Source organism: Tupaia chinensis, unplaced genomic scaffold (assembly GCF_000334495.1).
Source record: "Tupaia chinensis unplaced genomic scaffold, TupChi_1.0 Scaffold000578_2, whole genome shotgun sequence".
NCBI lineage: Eukaryota > Metazoa > Chordata > Mammalia > Scandentia > Tupaiidae > Tupaia > Tupaia belangeri.
Window position 1 is genome coordinate 5,029,355 of NW_006160094.1, and position 17,368 is coordinate 5,046,722.

Consider the following 17,368-nt stretch of genomic DNA (forward strand, 5'->3'; position numbering starts at 1 on the left):
AGAGCAGTGTGTTTCTAAATATCACTTGAGTTCTGTTTTTTCTAGAAAAGAGTTAATAATTCCTAGGAATGAATACCAGCCTGATTTGAAGACTCCCTTGTCTTCGTCAGCGTCCTGGGTGAAATGGGACTGAGCTGCTGGCCTGCTTGGCTCTCACTGACACTCAGATGTTTATGTCCCGGCTGGCAGTGGGTCACGTGTAAGATCTTGAGTGTGCTTATAAAACACTGAACTCCTGTTTTATTTTACAGTGTAGCTCTTGCGATATATTATCACATCAAAAACAGGTATGTGGGTGATTGATTTTTGTTTTAAAAAGATCATAGCAGCTTGTCTTCTGTTACGTTTTTGTGTTTTTTATGTGTTCCAGTTGCCTCATAATTTAGAGGCAACCTTTGAATTTTATTTAGATCTGTGGCTCGTATTTTCACAGCATTTCTAAAAGTAGTAGTATTTGCTAAAATTACCCAGGTAAGTTCTGAACCTCGTTCTGAACGAGAGGAAACCAAATGGGTGTTTGCGGTTGAAACCAGCAAAACAGGACAAGACATTTTGATAATGTTCAACTTTCTCTTCATTCTTTATTTTCTGTATCACTTGTTTAAACATGCTGCCTTTCATAAAATAGTGTTTAAAACTTTGTCATAAGCAACTTTAACATGAAAAAAAAATGTTTATAGTTTGAATTCCTAGAAGAAGTTTTGGTGTAAACTTAGACATAAGTTGTTTTAATGTAAGAGGAGCCCACTCTCTGCTCTACACACATCTGGCCAGAGTTCCCTTAGTTTAAAAAATAAAAAAGATCTACCTAAAACATCTTATGTCATCCTAAAGCAAGTGAAAATACATTTACTTGCCCATGAGTATTATGCAACATGAGGACTTTTTTTTTTTTTTTAAGGTTTTTGCCCATATCCAGACTTCTAATTGACGCATCGGGCACTGCTTGGAATACTTCCATAAGCCATGCCTGGAGTTCATCCTTTCTAAATTTTTGTTTCCTCTCTGTAATGAGGAAGCGTAGACATTTCCAAAACAATCCTTTCGAAGAGCCTTGCAGGTCTTGGCCACACCTACACGCCTTTGGTCAGGTCTTCCCGAAGGACCCCTAGTTTCCATGTGAAGCAGCCATGTTCAGCGCAGTTGTCACTCACTGACCCCTGCTACAGGAGCGTGGGAGGTGCAACTGGTGTGAACTAGTTTAGGGACTAACAGAGCCTCCACCGGAGCTGCCTCACCCTCACCCAGTCTGTGTGGCAAGGAGGGGACAGTGGGGATTTGGGGGGGTGCCAGTGACGAGGAGACTGGATGATGGAGCCTCTCGTGGACAGTGACGGGAGAGCACAGGTCCCTGGGAGCCAGTGCTGACCTAGCTCCGTAGCATAGTTGAGACTCGTGTTTCTCTGCAGTGCATGAGGACTTTGGATTTGAGAACTTTAGTACAACTTTGAAATTCTACATCTTGACCCAGAGTCATGTATCAATGAAAATGCAAATTTTGTCTAATCATTTATTTCTAGATACTCATTTAAACTTTTTAGACATCTAAGACTAAGCAACAATGTCTAATACCATTGGCGAAACTCCACTGTGCCTTTAAGCCAGTTTACCGGTAGCATTTCTTTTCTTTCCTTTTTTTTTTTTAAGAAAGTTTTTTTTTTTTTTTGCTATAGAGCACGTGCACTCCCCAGAGAGAAAGTGAGAAATCACCCCCCCACCACCACCCCATGGTGGGGGGATGGCCACACTAATCCCTTCTCCTCCATTCTCCTCTCGGGATCTTAGGCACACATGGCTGGCGTGAGTATTAAGCCACCAGGTCGGGACTCAAACTGTGGTCGACTAGGTGAGAATCCAGTGACATAACCGTCACGCCATCTGCTGATCCCCCCGTTTCACGTTTTAACCTCCATTCCTCCTGGTGGCTAGAGTGCTGGGCGGCCTGGCGGAGGCTCTTGTTCATCAGGAGAATTGAGAAGGGCTCAGCTGCCCAAGCCTGGGCCAGGCTCTCCTCACACAATGTCTGCAGTGTCTTTCAAAGACTAGAAGAAAGGGTACGTGCATTCATTCTCCAGAGAGGGTCAGAGAGGGAAAGTGAGAACTCACCTTCTGAGGGGATGGCCACTGCCACCGTCCCTTCTTCATGTTCCTCTTGAGATTTTGGGCATGTACACACATGTGCCTGGTGTGTTTTTCAGGCCACCAGGTCTGGGACTTGAACCGTGGAGTTGGCCATATGGGATCCAGTGCCTTAACCTCCACATCACCTGCTGGTCCTCCAAATTTTATTTTTAAAGAAAAATTGATAGGCAAAATGCTGCCAACACAAGACAGATGGAAGTGGAGCCGATGCTGGTGCGGTGCGGCTGGGGGGGGGGGGGCCCTAGGGGCCCGAAACGGCCTGCCGCCAGCCAGCTGTTCCCGATGGGTTTAGAGGTCAGGAACTACATTTTCTACCTGTCGCCTCCTTCAGTGTAGGACTGAGAAGCTCCAGTTCGTGAAGTAGTGGGGCCACGCATGTGACCCGAGTATGTGGAGTGCGTGCTCACCCTCAGCGGCTCTCCTGTCAGCCAGGTCCGTCAGCCTTAGCTCAGAAATAAGCCATCGGAGGGTCTAAGTCCTTGGCTTCATTTGTTATTGACACTCAGAAAGTGAAAGTGTAGATTTTTTACTTAATTCAAGTAAATGTGGTTCATAACCTTTATTTCCGTGGACTATTCAAACAGAAACAATGAAATATTGTACCCAGGAAAAATCATTATTCCCGTATAACCGACAGCAGCCCTTACATTTAGCACTGACTGCTTTTCTTGAAGTGCAGTGGAATCAAATGTCATTTCTATTTTATCTTGAATGCCTCTCATTCCTACAGAACGTCACCTCCATCTTCTGTTATTTCCCACCAGGGACCCAGATGGAAGGATGCTCTTAGATATTTTTGATGAAAACCTTCATCCTCTCTCGGTAATTCCCTCCTCATATTCCGTAAGCTTGTTTAATTTCACTTTTGCTTCTGTTGGATGACTGGTCATCTGAAAATGTTTTCTTCTCCAGAAATCCGAAGTGCCACCAGATTATGACAAACACAACCCCGAACAGAAGCAGATCTACCGATTCGTTCGGACGCTGTTCAGTGCTGCTCAGCTGACGGCAGAATGTGCCATTGTCACCCTGGTGAGTGCCCGCGGGGCGGCTGCCTGTCCATGCTGGGGCAGGGCCTGGTCCTGCAGTGGAGCCGAGTGGGTGCAACAGGGGTTGTCATCAGGTGGCCCTGGGGAAACCACGGTGTAGGCTTCAGGGTCATCTTGTTTTCTGGAGGATGGAGTTTGGGTACCACAGAGGAGGGTCTGCAGTCTGTCCCGCAGTCCCACGTGCAGCTCTTGGTGAAGTCACATGCAAGCCATGACTGCCGACATGGCCCACACAGGTGGTAAAACAGGCGGGGGCCGATGAGAAGGACCAAGGCCGCTCCCTGGGAGTGTCTAGGCTTCCTGTCGGTGCTTCCCTATGGAGCTCGCAACAGCTTTAATAAGATAGGATGTGACCAGGAGAAGTCTTCGAAGGTTCATGGAAACTGTTACTGAAAAACCGTGGGCCGGCTCCTTGGTGCAGTGGTAAAGCTGGAGCTCACTTGGCAGCCACGGTTCATCCTGAAACACGCCAGACATGCACACGAGTGCCCAAGATCCAGCAGGTTCGAGGGCAGGGGACAGTGACCAGACCTCATGGAGGGCACTCCTCCTTCCCCATCCCATTTCACTCTCAGTGTGTGTCCGTGTGTCCTATCACAGATAAAGTATAATAGAAATCTCTCTTTAAAAAGAAGAAACTACGCATGGATTTCACCATTTTTGCACCAAAATAAATCCATACTTTAATTCCCTTTTCCATGAATTTTTGAAGTCCCCTTACGTGCCATACATTAACGCCTGTGTGCAATGGAGTGTGTGCATATTGTTTGCCTCTGCCTTGTGATTTTTGTGTTTGTAAAATACCGAGAGACCGCATGGAGGTAGTTTTCATTTTAAGGCTCGAGGAAAATAAATCCGTATATTATTAATATGGACTACTTAGGTCAGATCGTACTTAGGAAATGGGCTTAATCATGGGACCTGTCTACGCTGCCCTTTCACTGTCAGTCAGGGAGGAAGGTGTGCCCCTGTCCCTGAGCTATCCAGGGTCCAACACCATTCCCTGTGGCTTCTGAGAAGAGATGACTGTCTCAGAGGAATTCCCTGTGCGCCCAGGGGCTCGTTGTCACTCTCCCGCGAAGAGCCGCGTGCTCATAAGCTCACTCATGGAAACCTGCCTGCGTGTTTGCTCCCCACCGTCTGGCTTCCATGCAGCCGTGCCCGCCCGTTCCTCCCCACTGACCTCGCAGCCTCAGTGCGCACTCCAGCGTTTGTTAGGTGATTCGGCGTGGTTGTGGTTCTTACGTCCCAAGGGAGAAATCTATTATTTCTTGCCCAACTTTATCCCATAAGACAATTTCAAGTTCTTACAAAAACACACAGACAACAGGATTAGATTTTTATGTAGGCAATTTGGATCAAAGGGAAAAGAACATTAATAAAATCAGGTGAAGCCGTAGATGAGCTCCTGAACCTGCCTTGCTTGGAACCCGCCCTCCCAGAACCCTGCTCCGGACCATGTGCAGGCTCCAGGGGTCAACCACGCACCCGGTAAGCAAGATCCTGGGGGCCCTGCTGTGCCCTGGCCTTGTTCTATATGCTGCCCTGGGGGACCAGTTGGGGTCCTCTGGTCAGGATGTCCTGCTTGTTGGGGAGAGGCAGGGCAGGAGGCAGCCATACCACTCCGAGGTAAATGCAGCACTGGGCCAGACCGATTCGGAGGAAGGTGAGGTAGACTTTTCCTATACTGGTTGAGGATCCCTAATTCCCAATCCGAAATCCAAAATACTCTGAAGTCTGAAACTTTCTGAATGCCAACACGACACAGGTGGAAGGTGGCAGCTGAAACACTGCAATGCAAACCGCTTTATAAGCTTGCCTCCAGGCTACGTGTATGAGGTGTGTATGAAACGTACAGGGGCTGTGGGTTTGGACCTGGGCCTACTTCCAGGATACCTCCTCATGCAGACACTTCTAAGTCTGACATCTCAAACACCTCTGGCCCCAGGCATTTCGGTTAAGGATTCTCAATCCGTAAAGGTTTTCTGTTTTATTGCTTATCAGTGAACCTCGAACCTCTTAGCATACCTTATTGGCTATTTTTGTCTTTGGAAGTTTGAAATGTACTTTCTTTCTTTCTGTGGTTTTTACTTGGTCTTCAATATAGTGCCCCTGATGCCTTCTGGAGCATCTGAAATTAGCCACGAGAATCTAGGTTTTTAAGACAAATATATATATATAAAAAAAAAGATATAATGCAGCACTGAGAATGAACGGCAGTCTTTCCAACTGAAGGAAATATTACTTATGTGTTACTGTTCCTCGTGTCACTCAGCAACCACTCCAGCTTCTCAGCAAAGCCCCTCTCAGTGGGAGAGACGGACAAGGCTCCAACCCCCTCCCGACTTCTCTGGGCCTTCATGCATCTGTTTCAGACGGTGGTGGCAGGGAGAGCATGGACTCTCACTCCGAGGCACAGATTCAAGGGGAGGGGTGCTGACAGGTGGTGCCACTTGGGACGCTGCCTCCTCCCACTTCTGCCTGCCCCCCCCCACCTCTGTCCCCTCCACCCACTTCATCACTGCCTGATACGTCCTTATTTTCTGATTTCCTGTTTCCCTAGAATGTATTTCTTTCATTAGAGACAGAGGCAGCCCCAGCAGGGTCCCCACAGCATAGTCACCCCCACCCGGCCCAGATCGCAGGCACATGCACAAGGAGCCCCAGGACGTGAACCCAGGACCTTCCACAGGGGCCCACTGCACCACTGCTACACCACCGCCTGGCCCGGGGTGGGGGGGTCCGTGTGCCCAGGGCAGCACTGCCAGCTGAGCTCAGACACTAGCAGGCTGCGCCTCGCGAGCCCCTCCTCTCCAGGGCCAACAAGGGCAGAGCGCAGCTTCGCTCCTCCGGCCCCTTTGCTTTGTCCACCTGGAGCCCTTTTTGGGGCCGGCAGGTGGCGTGCTGGTTAAGGGCGCTGGACTCCCACATAGCTGACCACGATTCGAGTCCTGGACCTGGCAGCTTGCTTTCTCACTTTCTTTTTCTGTCCTTCTCTGGTCAAATTAAAATAAATAAATAAATAAAGTTAAAAAAAAAAAAAAAGAGTGGGAGGGGCCCTCGGGGCCAGGCCTGGCCCCTCTTCTCTGTGTGTAGGCACTCTGCCCAGGTCAGGGGTCTGTGCCAGGCTCCACCCTGTTTATCGTCACTCTCAGCACGTCTCAGCAATGCTCCTTGGAGCCCCCACCCTGCCTGTTACTGCCTGTGGCGTCTTCTGGGGCACCTGGGAGTCACACGTCTGCCCCTCTTCCATCAGCTCCTTCCACCCCAGTGCTCCCTGTCTCAGCAGGTGGCACCCACCCAGCTACACAGACTAGACACCTGGGGGTCTTTCAAAGCAGGGCCTTCTGGGTTGTTGGGGTGACCTTGCACGGACTGCCAGGACATGCCTGCCATGCTTCACTGCCACACGCCCCCTCTTCACACCCGGCTCCCTATCCGCCCTGCTCAATGGGAGGGGCCCTCGGGGCCCGGCCTGGCCCCTCTTCTCTGTGTGTAGGCACTCTGCCCAGGTCAGGGGTCTGTGCCAGGCTCCACCCTGTTTATCGTCACTCTCAGCACGTCTCAGCAATGCTCCTTGGAGCCCCCACCCTGCCTGTTACTGCCTGTGGCGTCTTCTGGGGCACCTGGGAGTCACACGTCTGCCCCTCTTCCATCAGCTCCTTCCACCCCAGTGCTCCCTGTCTCAGCAGGTGGCACCCACCCAGCTACACAGACTAGACACCTGGGGGTCTTTCAAAGCAGGGCCTTCTGGGTTGTTGGGGTGACCTTGCACGGACTGCCAGGACATGCCTGCCATGCTTCACTGCCACACGCCCCCTCTTCACACCCGGCTCCCTATCCGCACTGCTCCCCCTCCTACCAGCCCCTCCGTCAGCTGTGCTCCTTCCCTGTGGGGTCTGCTCTGCAGCCAGCGTGCACAGGGCTGCCTGTCTGTGGCAGGGCCTGCCCCGCAGTCCCACGTGTCATGGACTGTTCATGATGAACTGAACTCGCTGGTTTGGACACACCCCTTGCCCCCCGCCCACCCGCTTATCTGGTGGCCCCATAGTGTGGCTGTCAGCCTGCTTCTGCATGTCCTGGGCTTCTGCCTGTCAGCTATGCAGGAATCCTCTCCCCTCAGGCCAGTCAGAGCTCATCCTTCTCCCTTAACACCCCAGTGAGGTCACAGGTGCAGGTTCTTCCCTTTTTGTTTTAACCCGTTCCCTCCTGGTAGAAACACTGTTTATTTAACTGAAAATAGTCTGTGTTTTATTTGTGTATTTAATGTCTTTCTTTCCACACATGCCTTTATATTTTCTAATATTTAAGACTTACAGACATCCTTTCTCTGAATAGTCATGACACTGTGTAATTTTGATCAGTTTTAGAAGATAAGTTTCAAAAAATGGATAATCTGTTGACTTTTTTCCCCCTGATGCGGTAGCTCCACCTTGCAGGCATATTTGATAAAAAGCTGTAGAAATAATCCCATGGTTCAGAAAAGTGTAAAATGTGCTGATAAACAGATTTCTACTCCTGGAAACAATTAAAGGCTCTCTCACCTTGTGACCCAACTTAAGAGATGAGTTTTGTGAATACTTCTGATACCTGCCTTCAAACTAAATTCTGCCAATTTAGAAAACCTACATTACTGGGTTTTCTTTTTAAGGTTTAGCTGAATGACTTCATTCGAACTATTTAAAAATAGGGATATCAAATCAAAATCCCATTGGTAAACCGCTTGGTACCATTACGTTAGGTGGGGTGGAGCCTCATGGTGTTAGGGTCTCCTGCAGTATGCTGGTGTCCAGGAGAAAACAACTCAAGTTGTTCGGCTTTGGTTTTGTCGTCCTTCCAGGTATACCTTGAAAGACTGCTAACCTACGCAGAGATAGATATCTGTCCGGCCAACTGGAAGCGCATTGTCCTCGGGGCGATCCTGCTGGCCTCCAAGGTGTGGGACGACCAGGCTGTGTGGAACGTGGATTACTGCCAGATCCTGAAGGACATCACGGTGGAGGACATGTGAGTGGGGCTGCAGGTCGGGGCAGCTGGCCGTGTTGGGTAGGACCGTGAGGTGGTCTGTGTAGGATACGGGGATTTGACTGCCGTGGGCTGGTACACAGGGCGTGTATGTGATGAGATGGTGCCTGTGCAAGCCCATGTGTCTCTGTGTTGTGGATCACGAACAGACACTGGTAACTGCTGGTTTTATGAAACTGGCCTACTAAGCCGCTTTAGACGGGTGTTGGCTGGTGCTGATGCCTATCTGGGATGGCTTACATTTGGGCAGAACCAGCATTTCGCAGATGGTCAGCCCCCAGATTTAGATGCAGAGACGGCTGTGTGGGATCCTGGACGGTGAGGCCTAGAGAGGTTAAATAATGCTCCCGTAAGAAAGCCAAGGGCTGTGTCCCCCAGTGATTAGGAGAGGTCCCCCTTTCTTAGTCCCGTGGTCATTAATCATGTAGGGAGCAGATGGGGAACTGTGGGAAAGAGGTGTGCCAGTCCCCAGGCTCTCCGCGCAGACCTTTAGCTAACTTCCTGAAGTACTCTTGTAATTTGTCTCATCCTCCCTTTAAATAAAGAGGTGGGAGGGTAAAAACAGGTAACTTGGAATGCCAGGGACTTGGGTTCTGTCATTGAAGGGTTAATTTACCAAGTTAGGAAAAACCAAACAGTTCCTGGAAAATTTATGATATAACAGCAGTAATACTAACAGCAGTTGTCATTAACGGGCACGTCTGAGCCCATAGGAACCGTTTCTGGGTGTGTATTTTTCTCACAGTAACCCATGAGGTGGTCCTATGCATATCCTTCCCATTTTGTCAAGGACAGGGGTGCTGAGAAGTTAAGTAAAATGCCCAGGTCTTGGCTAACAAGTAACAAGGCCAGTGTCGTGTCCCTCACAGCTAGGCGAACACATGCTCTGGGGCGGGGTGGGAGGCTGTGTATTAGAGAATGAACATTAAAACAGACACACAAAGACGCACAAGTAGAGAAACATGGGGGTCGGGTGGTCTGGACTTCTCCGATTGAGACAGCTGTGGCCCCAGGGCAGCTTCAGGTTTACTCTTTTAAAGGACAGAAAATGGGGAAGGGGAAGTGGAATGCAAAGCCAGTAGTTTTCAGACGTTAGTCGGCTGGAGATGCAAAGATGCCTGGTGCCATGTATTCTTTTTTTTTAATATGATCAGTTATTTAATTAGGGTCTTGGCAAAAAAATTTAGAACACCAATTTGTGAGGATATTTGTAAGGGCAAACACGGATCACAGGTAGCCCTGGAGCTGAGGAAAGACTTTGATTTTTGGTAAAATTTGGGAGTTCAGAGCTTTCTGAACAACCTTGCGCTGCTCTCAAATCTCGTATTTATCCTTCTCTGTGTCGAAGATCTCACCTTCCTGGTGTCTGGGCTTCTGCAGTTTCTTTTTCTTGAAGTAAGCATCGGTAAGGTGCTTTGGGATTTTTACTTTGCTAATATCAATTTTCGTGGAGGTGGCAATGACAAATTTCTGGTGTGTTCTACGCAGTGGAACTCGATTTAGAACCAGCGGTCCAGTTACAAGTAGCAAGCCACTGCTCAGCTGCTGCAGGAAAACCGCTCTCTTGGCTCTGTGGTTCCAGTGAGGATGATCAGAATGGTCCCAGGAGTGATGCTGGCTCGCAGCTTTCTCACATGCTGACTGAAGGGTTTTTTGCTGTGGCTCAACAGCTTTCGAGGCACATCTTCAGTAGGATAATACCTAGGCATTTTGCACAGTTTAACCAACCAGGTACCACCATTCTCGTCTCCACCAACTGGTTTTGTGACAGTCGTAAGAACCTTCTTTTTCTTTTTGATCCTGGATTTAGTGGCCGAGTATTTCCTCTTGTACATGGCCTTCCTGGAAGACTGGGACTATCTGCTGATGCCCTGGACTAGGACAGGGTTTCGCCTGCAATGGGGCTTCCCCTTCTTGGATGTTTTAGCCTTGGAGTCACCCTTTTTAACCTTGCCACTGACATCAGCCTTCTTGGCTTCAGGTTTCTTCTTAGTATCCTGCTTCACAGCTTTTTCACTTGCCATCTTGTATAGTGGGAAAGATATGTAGTCTTATGTAAGTTTTTTCTAATCTTGTTGGTCCAATTCTGATGAACACATGTGCCTTCTTTTTACCTGATACTGCTCTACAGTTTCAGAAACACAGAGGCAGCTAGTGTATTCACATGTTAGTGGTGGTCATTGCCCTGCTAGTGACTGCTCATGGAGCCGCGTTTCTGCATGTGTCTAAAGGCCACCACGTTTGCTCAGATTAGCTACTCTCTTTAGACCAGGACTGTTTTCTTCTCTCCCAAGCAGTGTAAGGTCCTTGTCGATCTGCACCACAAGCCTGCTCCAGCCAGCACAAGGCTCTGGCTTGGGATCAGGCAGGTCTGCTAGGGCTCTGTGTCTGCCCCCTCGGGCCCCTCATGAGAGAGGATGACAGTGGCCAGCCGAGGTGCAAAGGTCACCTCAGCTGCAGCATGTCACATGAACACTGAGTTCCACCTCTACCTCCCAGTTGGCTGTCCAAGAAGGAGGAAGGCGTCTGCCGGTGGCTGTTTTCTGGCTTGCTGTAGAAGGCCCCAGAGTCCTAGAATCCTCGCACTCTGCTTCCCAAATGTAAAACAGCCAATGGTCTGGACCTGAGGGCAGGTGGGAGGACGTCAGGAAGGGAAAGGCTCAGATCTACTGCGGTCTGCTCCCGTTGGTGTGGCCTGCCAAATGCCCCTAATAATCTCATCACCTAGTAAGAGCGATTACTAGTGCTTTGAAACATCAGTGTTGATATGTATTTCATTTTTGCAAACTAGGCCCATATTTTATGTGCTATTTATATAAACTTTTTGCTGCTCAGCAAAGTATTAATCTCATTAACTAGTCTTTATTTCCTGGTAAAGCCAACAACCGGTGCATTCTGCTGGAGCTCCCACGCAGGGGTGGGGCTTATGGGTTTCAGATGAAAAGCTCTGTAATATGTGCTTTGAGGGCTGTTTGCTGTTCCTGGGGTCTTTGACCCTAGGCTAGTCTCCAGATTAAGAATTGGCCAACAGCGAGGTTGACTTAAGAGCCGCCTCATGGGCCTTTAGGGCAGGAGGACTGTGGCTTGGAAAAGAAAGGCCACACACCACTGTGTGAGCAGGTGCAGAGTTGTGTAAGATGAGCAGGGGAGAGGCCATTCAGACGGGACGGTCAGTGTTCCCCTGTGTCTGTGGTCACACTTCAGACCCAGGCTGACTTCACGTGGCAAGACGGGGCTGCAGGCTGGTCTCTCTCACTTCACCAACAGCGAGTGTCACACCATCACAGTCATCTCTGACCAACAAATGACAGTCGCCATGGATGAGAACGGGGACAGTGAAGTTCAGCTGTGCAGTTTTGTATGTAGAAATGCTGTACATTCTTTCGCACCTGGGGTTTGCCTGTCTGATTTTTGTTTGTTTTGTAGTAATCCTGGGAAGGTCATTTCCATCCATAGACAGGAAGTCCACAGGAGAAGCTGTCTGAGTGTGGCCCGGTAGATGCAGGTCCCACAGCGAGCCTTGTTCCTTTGGAGATGCCCAGTGTCTGGCATGTCGGTCTTTTCAAGTCGCCAGGCTGGGACTTGACCACATCTGGCCATGTGAGGTGCCACTCCCAATGCACGGCACTGAACCTCTGTGCCATGGGTGGCCCTGGTTTTGTTTTTTGTTTAACGTGGTCAAGTGTGCATAGCATAAAATTTGAATTGTTTTTCAATGTGCAGTTCTGTGGCATTGAGTCCATTCCCGATAGTGTGCCGTCTCCACCTTCATCCATCTCCAGAACCTTCTCTTTTCCTAAACTGAGACTGTGTCCAGGACAGTCTGACTCCCCCATCCCCTGGCACCATTCTCCTTCCTGTCTGTGAGCTTGATTTCTCGAGGTGCCTTATGTAAGCAGAATCTCGTAGCATGTCGCGCTTTGTGGCCGGCTTATTTCACCTAGCCTGTCATCAGGGTCCATCCGCATTGCAGCATGTGTCAGACTGTCCTTCCTTCTTCCCTTCTTTTTCTTTGTTTAAAGAATTATTTAGTTAATTTTATTTATTATTTAAAATTTGATCAGAGAGAGAGACAGAAAAGTGAGAAAGCAAGCCACTAGGTCTAGGATTCAAACAGCGGTCGGCCATGTGGAAGTCCAGCAGCTCAACCACCGTGCCACCTGCCAGCCCCCCTTCTTCCCTTAAGACTGACTGATATCCCACTGGATGAAGACTGGGCACAGGGACGTGCACCTGTGGTCCCAGAAACTCGGCAGGCAAGGGGATCTTGACATAGCAAGACCCTGTCAGAAGAAATGCCACACACACGCCCTCAGAAAAGCTCATCATACATGTGTACTTCATTTTGTTTTCCACTCACCTGTCAAGGACGTTTGGTTGCTTCCATGTTGGATCAGGGTAAAAAAGCCGCCACCATCTTTAGAGCATTTATCCAGGAGTGGAGTGGCTAGACTGATGCCTAATTTTTGATGTGAGCCTAACTTTAAAAAAACAGGCAGACCATGAGATGATGAAAACAGCCTTTTATTCTTATTTTATTTTATTTTATTTTATTTTAAATGGCTAGCTCCATGCCCTGTCGCACTCTCTTCTCCATTTCCTCCAGCCTGTCGGGACTTGGGGCACACATGCAGTGCCTGCCACGTTCTTCAGGCTGCTGTGGCCAGGATTTAATCCACAGTCAGCCTTGTGGGATGTGGCTTGCTTATGGGCTACAGAGCTGGCCCTTTTTAATCCGTTTCACAGTCCTGTTTCCAGGTTGCTGAAATACACCAGGTCTGCTGGTTTCTGTAGGGTTGGTCTGACGTAACACCACTTACGGAATGTATTTTTCATTTACTGACTTCAAATATATTTCTAAGGAGGTCTTACACCACAACTGTTTGCTCAGAATTACTGAAATGATGGCAGTAAATCCATGACGCTCACTTTCTCTGCATCACGGTTGGTTGGCTTCCTGGGAATTAATCACACAGCAAAGCTATCAGGTAGCCTTTAAATGGGCTGCTACAGTTTGGAAATTAATTTTATTTTATAAAACTTGCCTTAGTTTAATGGCTCTGAACATAACTCTAACAGCTCTCAAGTTCCTATTTCCTCCGAAGTATAACCATATATATTCCAGAAATCCAGGCTGGAGAAGGTGATTCTCTTCTGTCAGCAAGCCTGGGAAAATGCCGTCTCGTTCAGAAACACCTTCCTCCTGACTCGGCTCAGCGGCTGCCTGCAGCTGGAGTGTCCGATGTCCAGGTGCCATGTGAGGCAGGATCACCAGACTTGTTTTCTTACAATATTAAAATATAAAATAGGATGTTTCTTCTTGTCGTGAGGCATCTGGGCCCTGCTGATGTCTGTGGCCAGCAGATGGCAGTCTGTCCACGGGCGGTGCCCACGGGCCGGGGTTGCTCTTCTGGCTGGTTTATTTAGGCACTGCTGGCCTGAGTAATGTTTTGTTGTTTTAAGATTTTTATTTATATGTATTTATTTGTTTGTTTGTTTTGCCAAGAGGTACATGTGCTCGCTGGAGAGAGAGGGAGAGAGAGACAGAGGGAAAGTGAGAAACCACACCTCACCAGAGGGGATGACCATGCTACAATCCTTTCTCCTCCATCCTCTTATCAGGATTTTGAGCTTGCACACACATGTGCCTGGCATGATTTTCATGCCACTAGTTATGGGACTCAAACGTGGTCAGTCATGTGAGAGTCCAGCACCTTCACCACCACTGCAAATGCTGGCTCCCTGAAGTGGTGTTTTTGATAGTGTTTTTCATTGAATTCTTGTCTGGGTTCCAGTATTTCACAGGAAGTCTCTTATTAAATCCCATTTAAATGAAGCATAAATCCAAGTCATTTAAAGTAAAAATTATCTCAAAAGTGATTTGAATTCTTTAAAAATGGAAACTTTAACACAACATACATTCTTGGAGCTTATTAACTTTTTTCCTCCAGGCTGTATAAAACAACGAGCAAGCTGGGCTTTAATCTGGTCAGACACCCGATGCGACTTCACTCCGGCTCTTGCTAGCAGCTCGCTGAAGTTCCATAGTTCCAATTTGCTTAGTAGCTTCTGCCCACAAAAGCCACCTGCCCTTCTCAAACCCTAGTGTGCCACCCACCTCCTCAGTGTTCCTGTCCCTGCTGTCACGGCAGCAGCCTAGGGCCATGTCCTCCTCGCTCTCCGAGAGCTTAATGAGGCGGTCTCCAGGAGAGGTGATGGGCTCGGGGCAGGACCTGCCATGTCAGTCTGAGGCCTGAGAAAACCAGATCGCATGTGTGCCAGGCCCAGAACACAGGCCCTTGGTGCTCAGTGGAGTTGTGGGGGTGACAGGGTACAGAGGCTGGGATCAGAGCCAGGAGGGCTGTGCTTGTCGGCCTGCAAGAGGAGGTGCAGGTGTGGGTGTCTTGGGCGGGCCCCTCTGCTAGAGGTAGCCCACCCTCACCATGATTCCTCTGCCTGGAAACCCTCACTTCCCTGCTCAGTCCAGCCCTGATGTCTGTGAGAAGCTTCACCAGGTCCTGTTCCAGGAGCTACACCGCAGAACCGCACGCCATGGTCCTGGCTCTGAGGAGACAGGCGAGGCCACGATGAGACCCCAGTTACAGCATGGTGTGTGATGGGCAGGGTACAGGACCGGGCCAGGGCTGGCGGAAGCGCTGGCCCAGGGCAGTGCTCGGCAGGTGACCCCTCATGAGACACCACCCCAGGTGGGGACCTTCGAGAAAGAAACCAAGTCAGCTTACCTGGCCTGGGAAGTTCCCGGAGTCGAAGTTTGGACGTGTACCCTGGCTAGCCATGGTTTATCTTCAGCAGTGGTGAGGGGTTGGCGGGATGGAGCCCAACACCTCGGCTGTAGTCAGGTGGTCCTCCGGGTGTGGGCCGGGGTCCAGCCGCGCAGCCTCCAGCACCACCCGAGACTGGGCTATTGCTGTTTCCCAGTCGCACCCCAGGCCCTCTGAGTCAGGAGCCCTAGGTGCCGGCAGTCTGTTCTACAGGCCCCCAGGGGTTTGGGTGCCAGCTGCTGCTGATCTTCAGGTTAGCGAGTCCCCTTTCTAAGAGGCCAGGATGGCATTGGACACCCCACCTCATATAAGGGCGCCCTGAACTGTCTCTCCACTCCTCTCCCAGGAAGGAAGGGCTGCTGGAGCGGACTCTCCTGCCGAGGTCTGCAGCCAGAGCTCTGCGTCAGGTCTTGGGGACACGGACCGCCCCAAAGCTCTTCCCGGTGATTAGCCCAGTTAATCAGGCCTCATCCCCTGGGCACCGGATCAAGTGCATTCGGCTTTTGATACCAGTTTGCTGGTTAAATTCAGCTCCAGTGTCCAGCCAGGCAGTTAATTCGTGCCCTTTCCTCGCTGGAGGGCGCGCGTTCTGGAGTCCAGTCTCCGGCTTCGTGCCGTGCCTGGTGGTGGCCTGGCGGGCGGCCGAGCGTGTGCTGTCTCTGTCTCTGACTGCAGGAACGAGCTTGAGCGGCAGTTTCTTGAATTGCTCCAGTTCAACATCAACGTTCCTTCCAGTGTTTATGCCAAGTATTATTTCGATCTTCGTTCTCTGGCAGAAGCAAACAACCTGAGCTTCCCCCTGGAGCCCCTGAGCAGGGACAGGGCTCACAAGCTGGAGGTAAGATCTGTGAAGCCAATCTGGGGACACTTCCACGGGTGCGTGTGTGCTCACCGTGACAGCTGGCCCACCGCGGGTGTCGTAACGGGGGTGAGGGACCCCTTCCACGGCCCGTCGGTCAGCTTAGTTCCTTACAGTTTGTACAGCTTCGTGTTTTTACTAACCTTAATACCTTCTGATCATGCATTGGTTCCATTTTGAAATCAAAGATTCCTTTTAAACCCTTATCCTTATGGCTAGCATTTAAATAAAAAAATCGTAAGCCCACAAAAAAGTATTTCCCAGCATGTGTTTTTATAGGAAAAAGCCACCAGATAAATTTAACAATTGGAAATTTACAAAAATTTTGTTCTACTCTGGACTCCTCTCAGAATGCTCTCCCCACAGCCTGGGTAGTGTGGAGCCAGCCCGTCAGCCTCGGCCTGGTTAAGCCTCAAGGCAGCCGTGGCCTGAGTCTCGTCCCAGTGTGTGTGAGTGCGTGTGTGTGAGTGTGAGAGAGAGTGTGTGTGAGTGTGTGTTTTTGTGTGTGTGTGAGTATGTGATAGTGAGAGTATGTGTGTGTGTTTTTGTGTGTGAGTATTCGTGTGTTTTTGTATGAGTGTGTTTTTGTGTGTGAGAGTGTATTCATGTGTTTTTGTGAGTGTGTGTGTTTTTGTGTTTGTGACAGTGTGTGTGTTTGTGTTTTTTTGTGTGTGTGTGAGTGTGAGTGTATTCGTGTGAGTGTGTGTGTGTGTGTGTGTGTGTGTAGCTGGGCCTCTGTGGCACCAGGCTCTTCCTGCCTGACATTCCGATGGGAGGAAGAGACGAGGGGTGGTAAGCAGGACCATGGAGAGCCCGCTCTCCGGGAGGCTGTGCCCAGGCCCTGGTCTCCCTTCTGGGCCCCGGCCTTGAACTGCGTGGTGGTCCCAGGCCGTAGAGCTGTTAACCAGGATGGCTGATGGCACAGCTGTCCCAAGCTTGGTGAGACCCAGGAGGCCCTCCCCTGCCTGTCCCACAGGAGACGTGAGCATCTTCCAGATGTGAGTCGGGTGAGCAGCGTGGGGCTCTGCCTGGACCATGGCTGGGGGCAGAGGTCAGGGAGAGGTGCGTTGCAGGCATAAGAAATTTTAAATACAGAGTTCAGAAGTAGGAATCCCAAGAAGATTTAGTACAACTGGGAAAACTGGCTGAGCAGTGCGGGTGTGAAATGACCCCACGACGCGTCCACAGCGCGTCCCTTCTGCTGTGGTGGGTATTCCAGCCGGGGTCCAAACCCTCTGCCTCCTCTCTCATCTACTCAAGAGGAAAGGTAGAAAACCCTCCCTCTGATGGATTTGCCCCAAGGCAGATACCATCAACCTTCATGAGCACACACGGGAATAGGGTCAGGGTTTCCAGGCTAGCGTGTCCCATCTCAGGCTGTGCCATGGCACCCAGCACCCCCGCGTGCCGCTGTGGGGCCCCAGGCAGTCCGCCGTGCTACCGCTACCGGGAGGAACTGGGAGCTCCGGGTGCTCAGCAGGACAGCAGGCTGTGGCATTCCATCGGGCGCG

At 50.1% G+C, this 17,368-nt stretch overlaps 1 protein-coding gene across 1 annotated transcript in view; it reads left to right on the forward strand.

Moving 5' to 3' along the window:
• CCNY (cyclin Y) overlaps positions 1–17,368 on the forward strand; it is a gene marked incomplete at its 5' end in the record, with an annotated part of 54,104 nt that overhangs the window by 33,319 nt on the left and 3,417 nt on the right. The window contains 5 exon segments of the mRNA XM_014591503.2: positions 252–287; positions 2,907–2,964; positions 3,055–3,174; positions 8,032–8,198; positions 15,674–15,836. Coding sequence (XP_014446989.1) covers positions 252–287; positions 2,907–2,964; positions 3,055–3,174; positions 8,032–8,198; positions 15,674–15,836 — 544 coding nt within the window.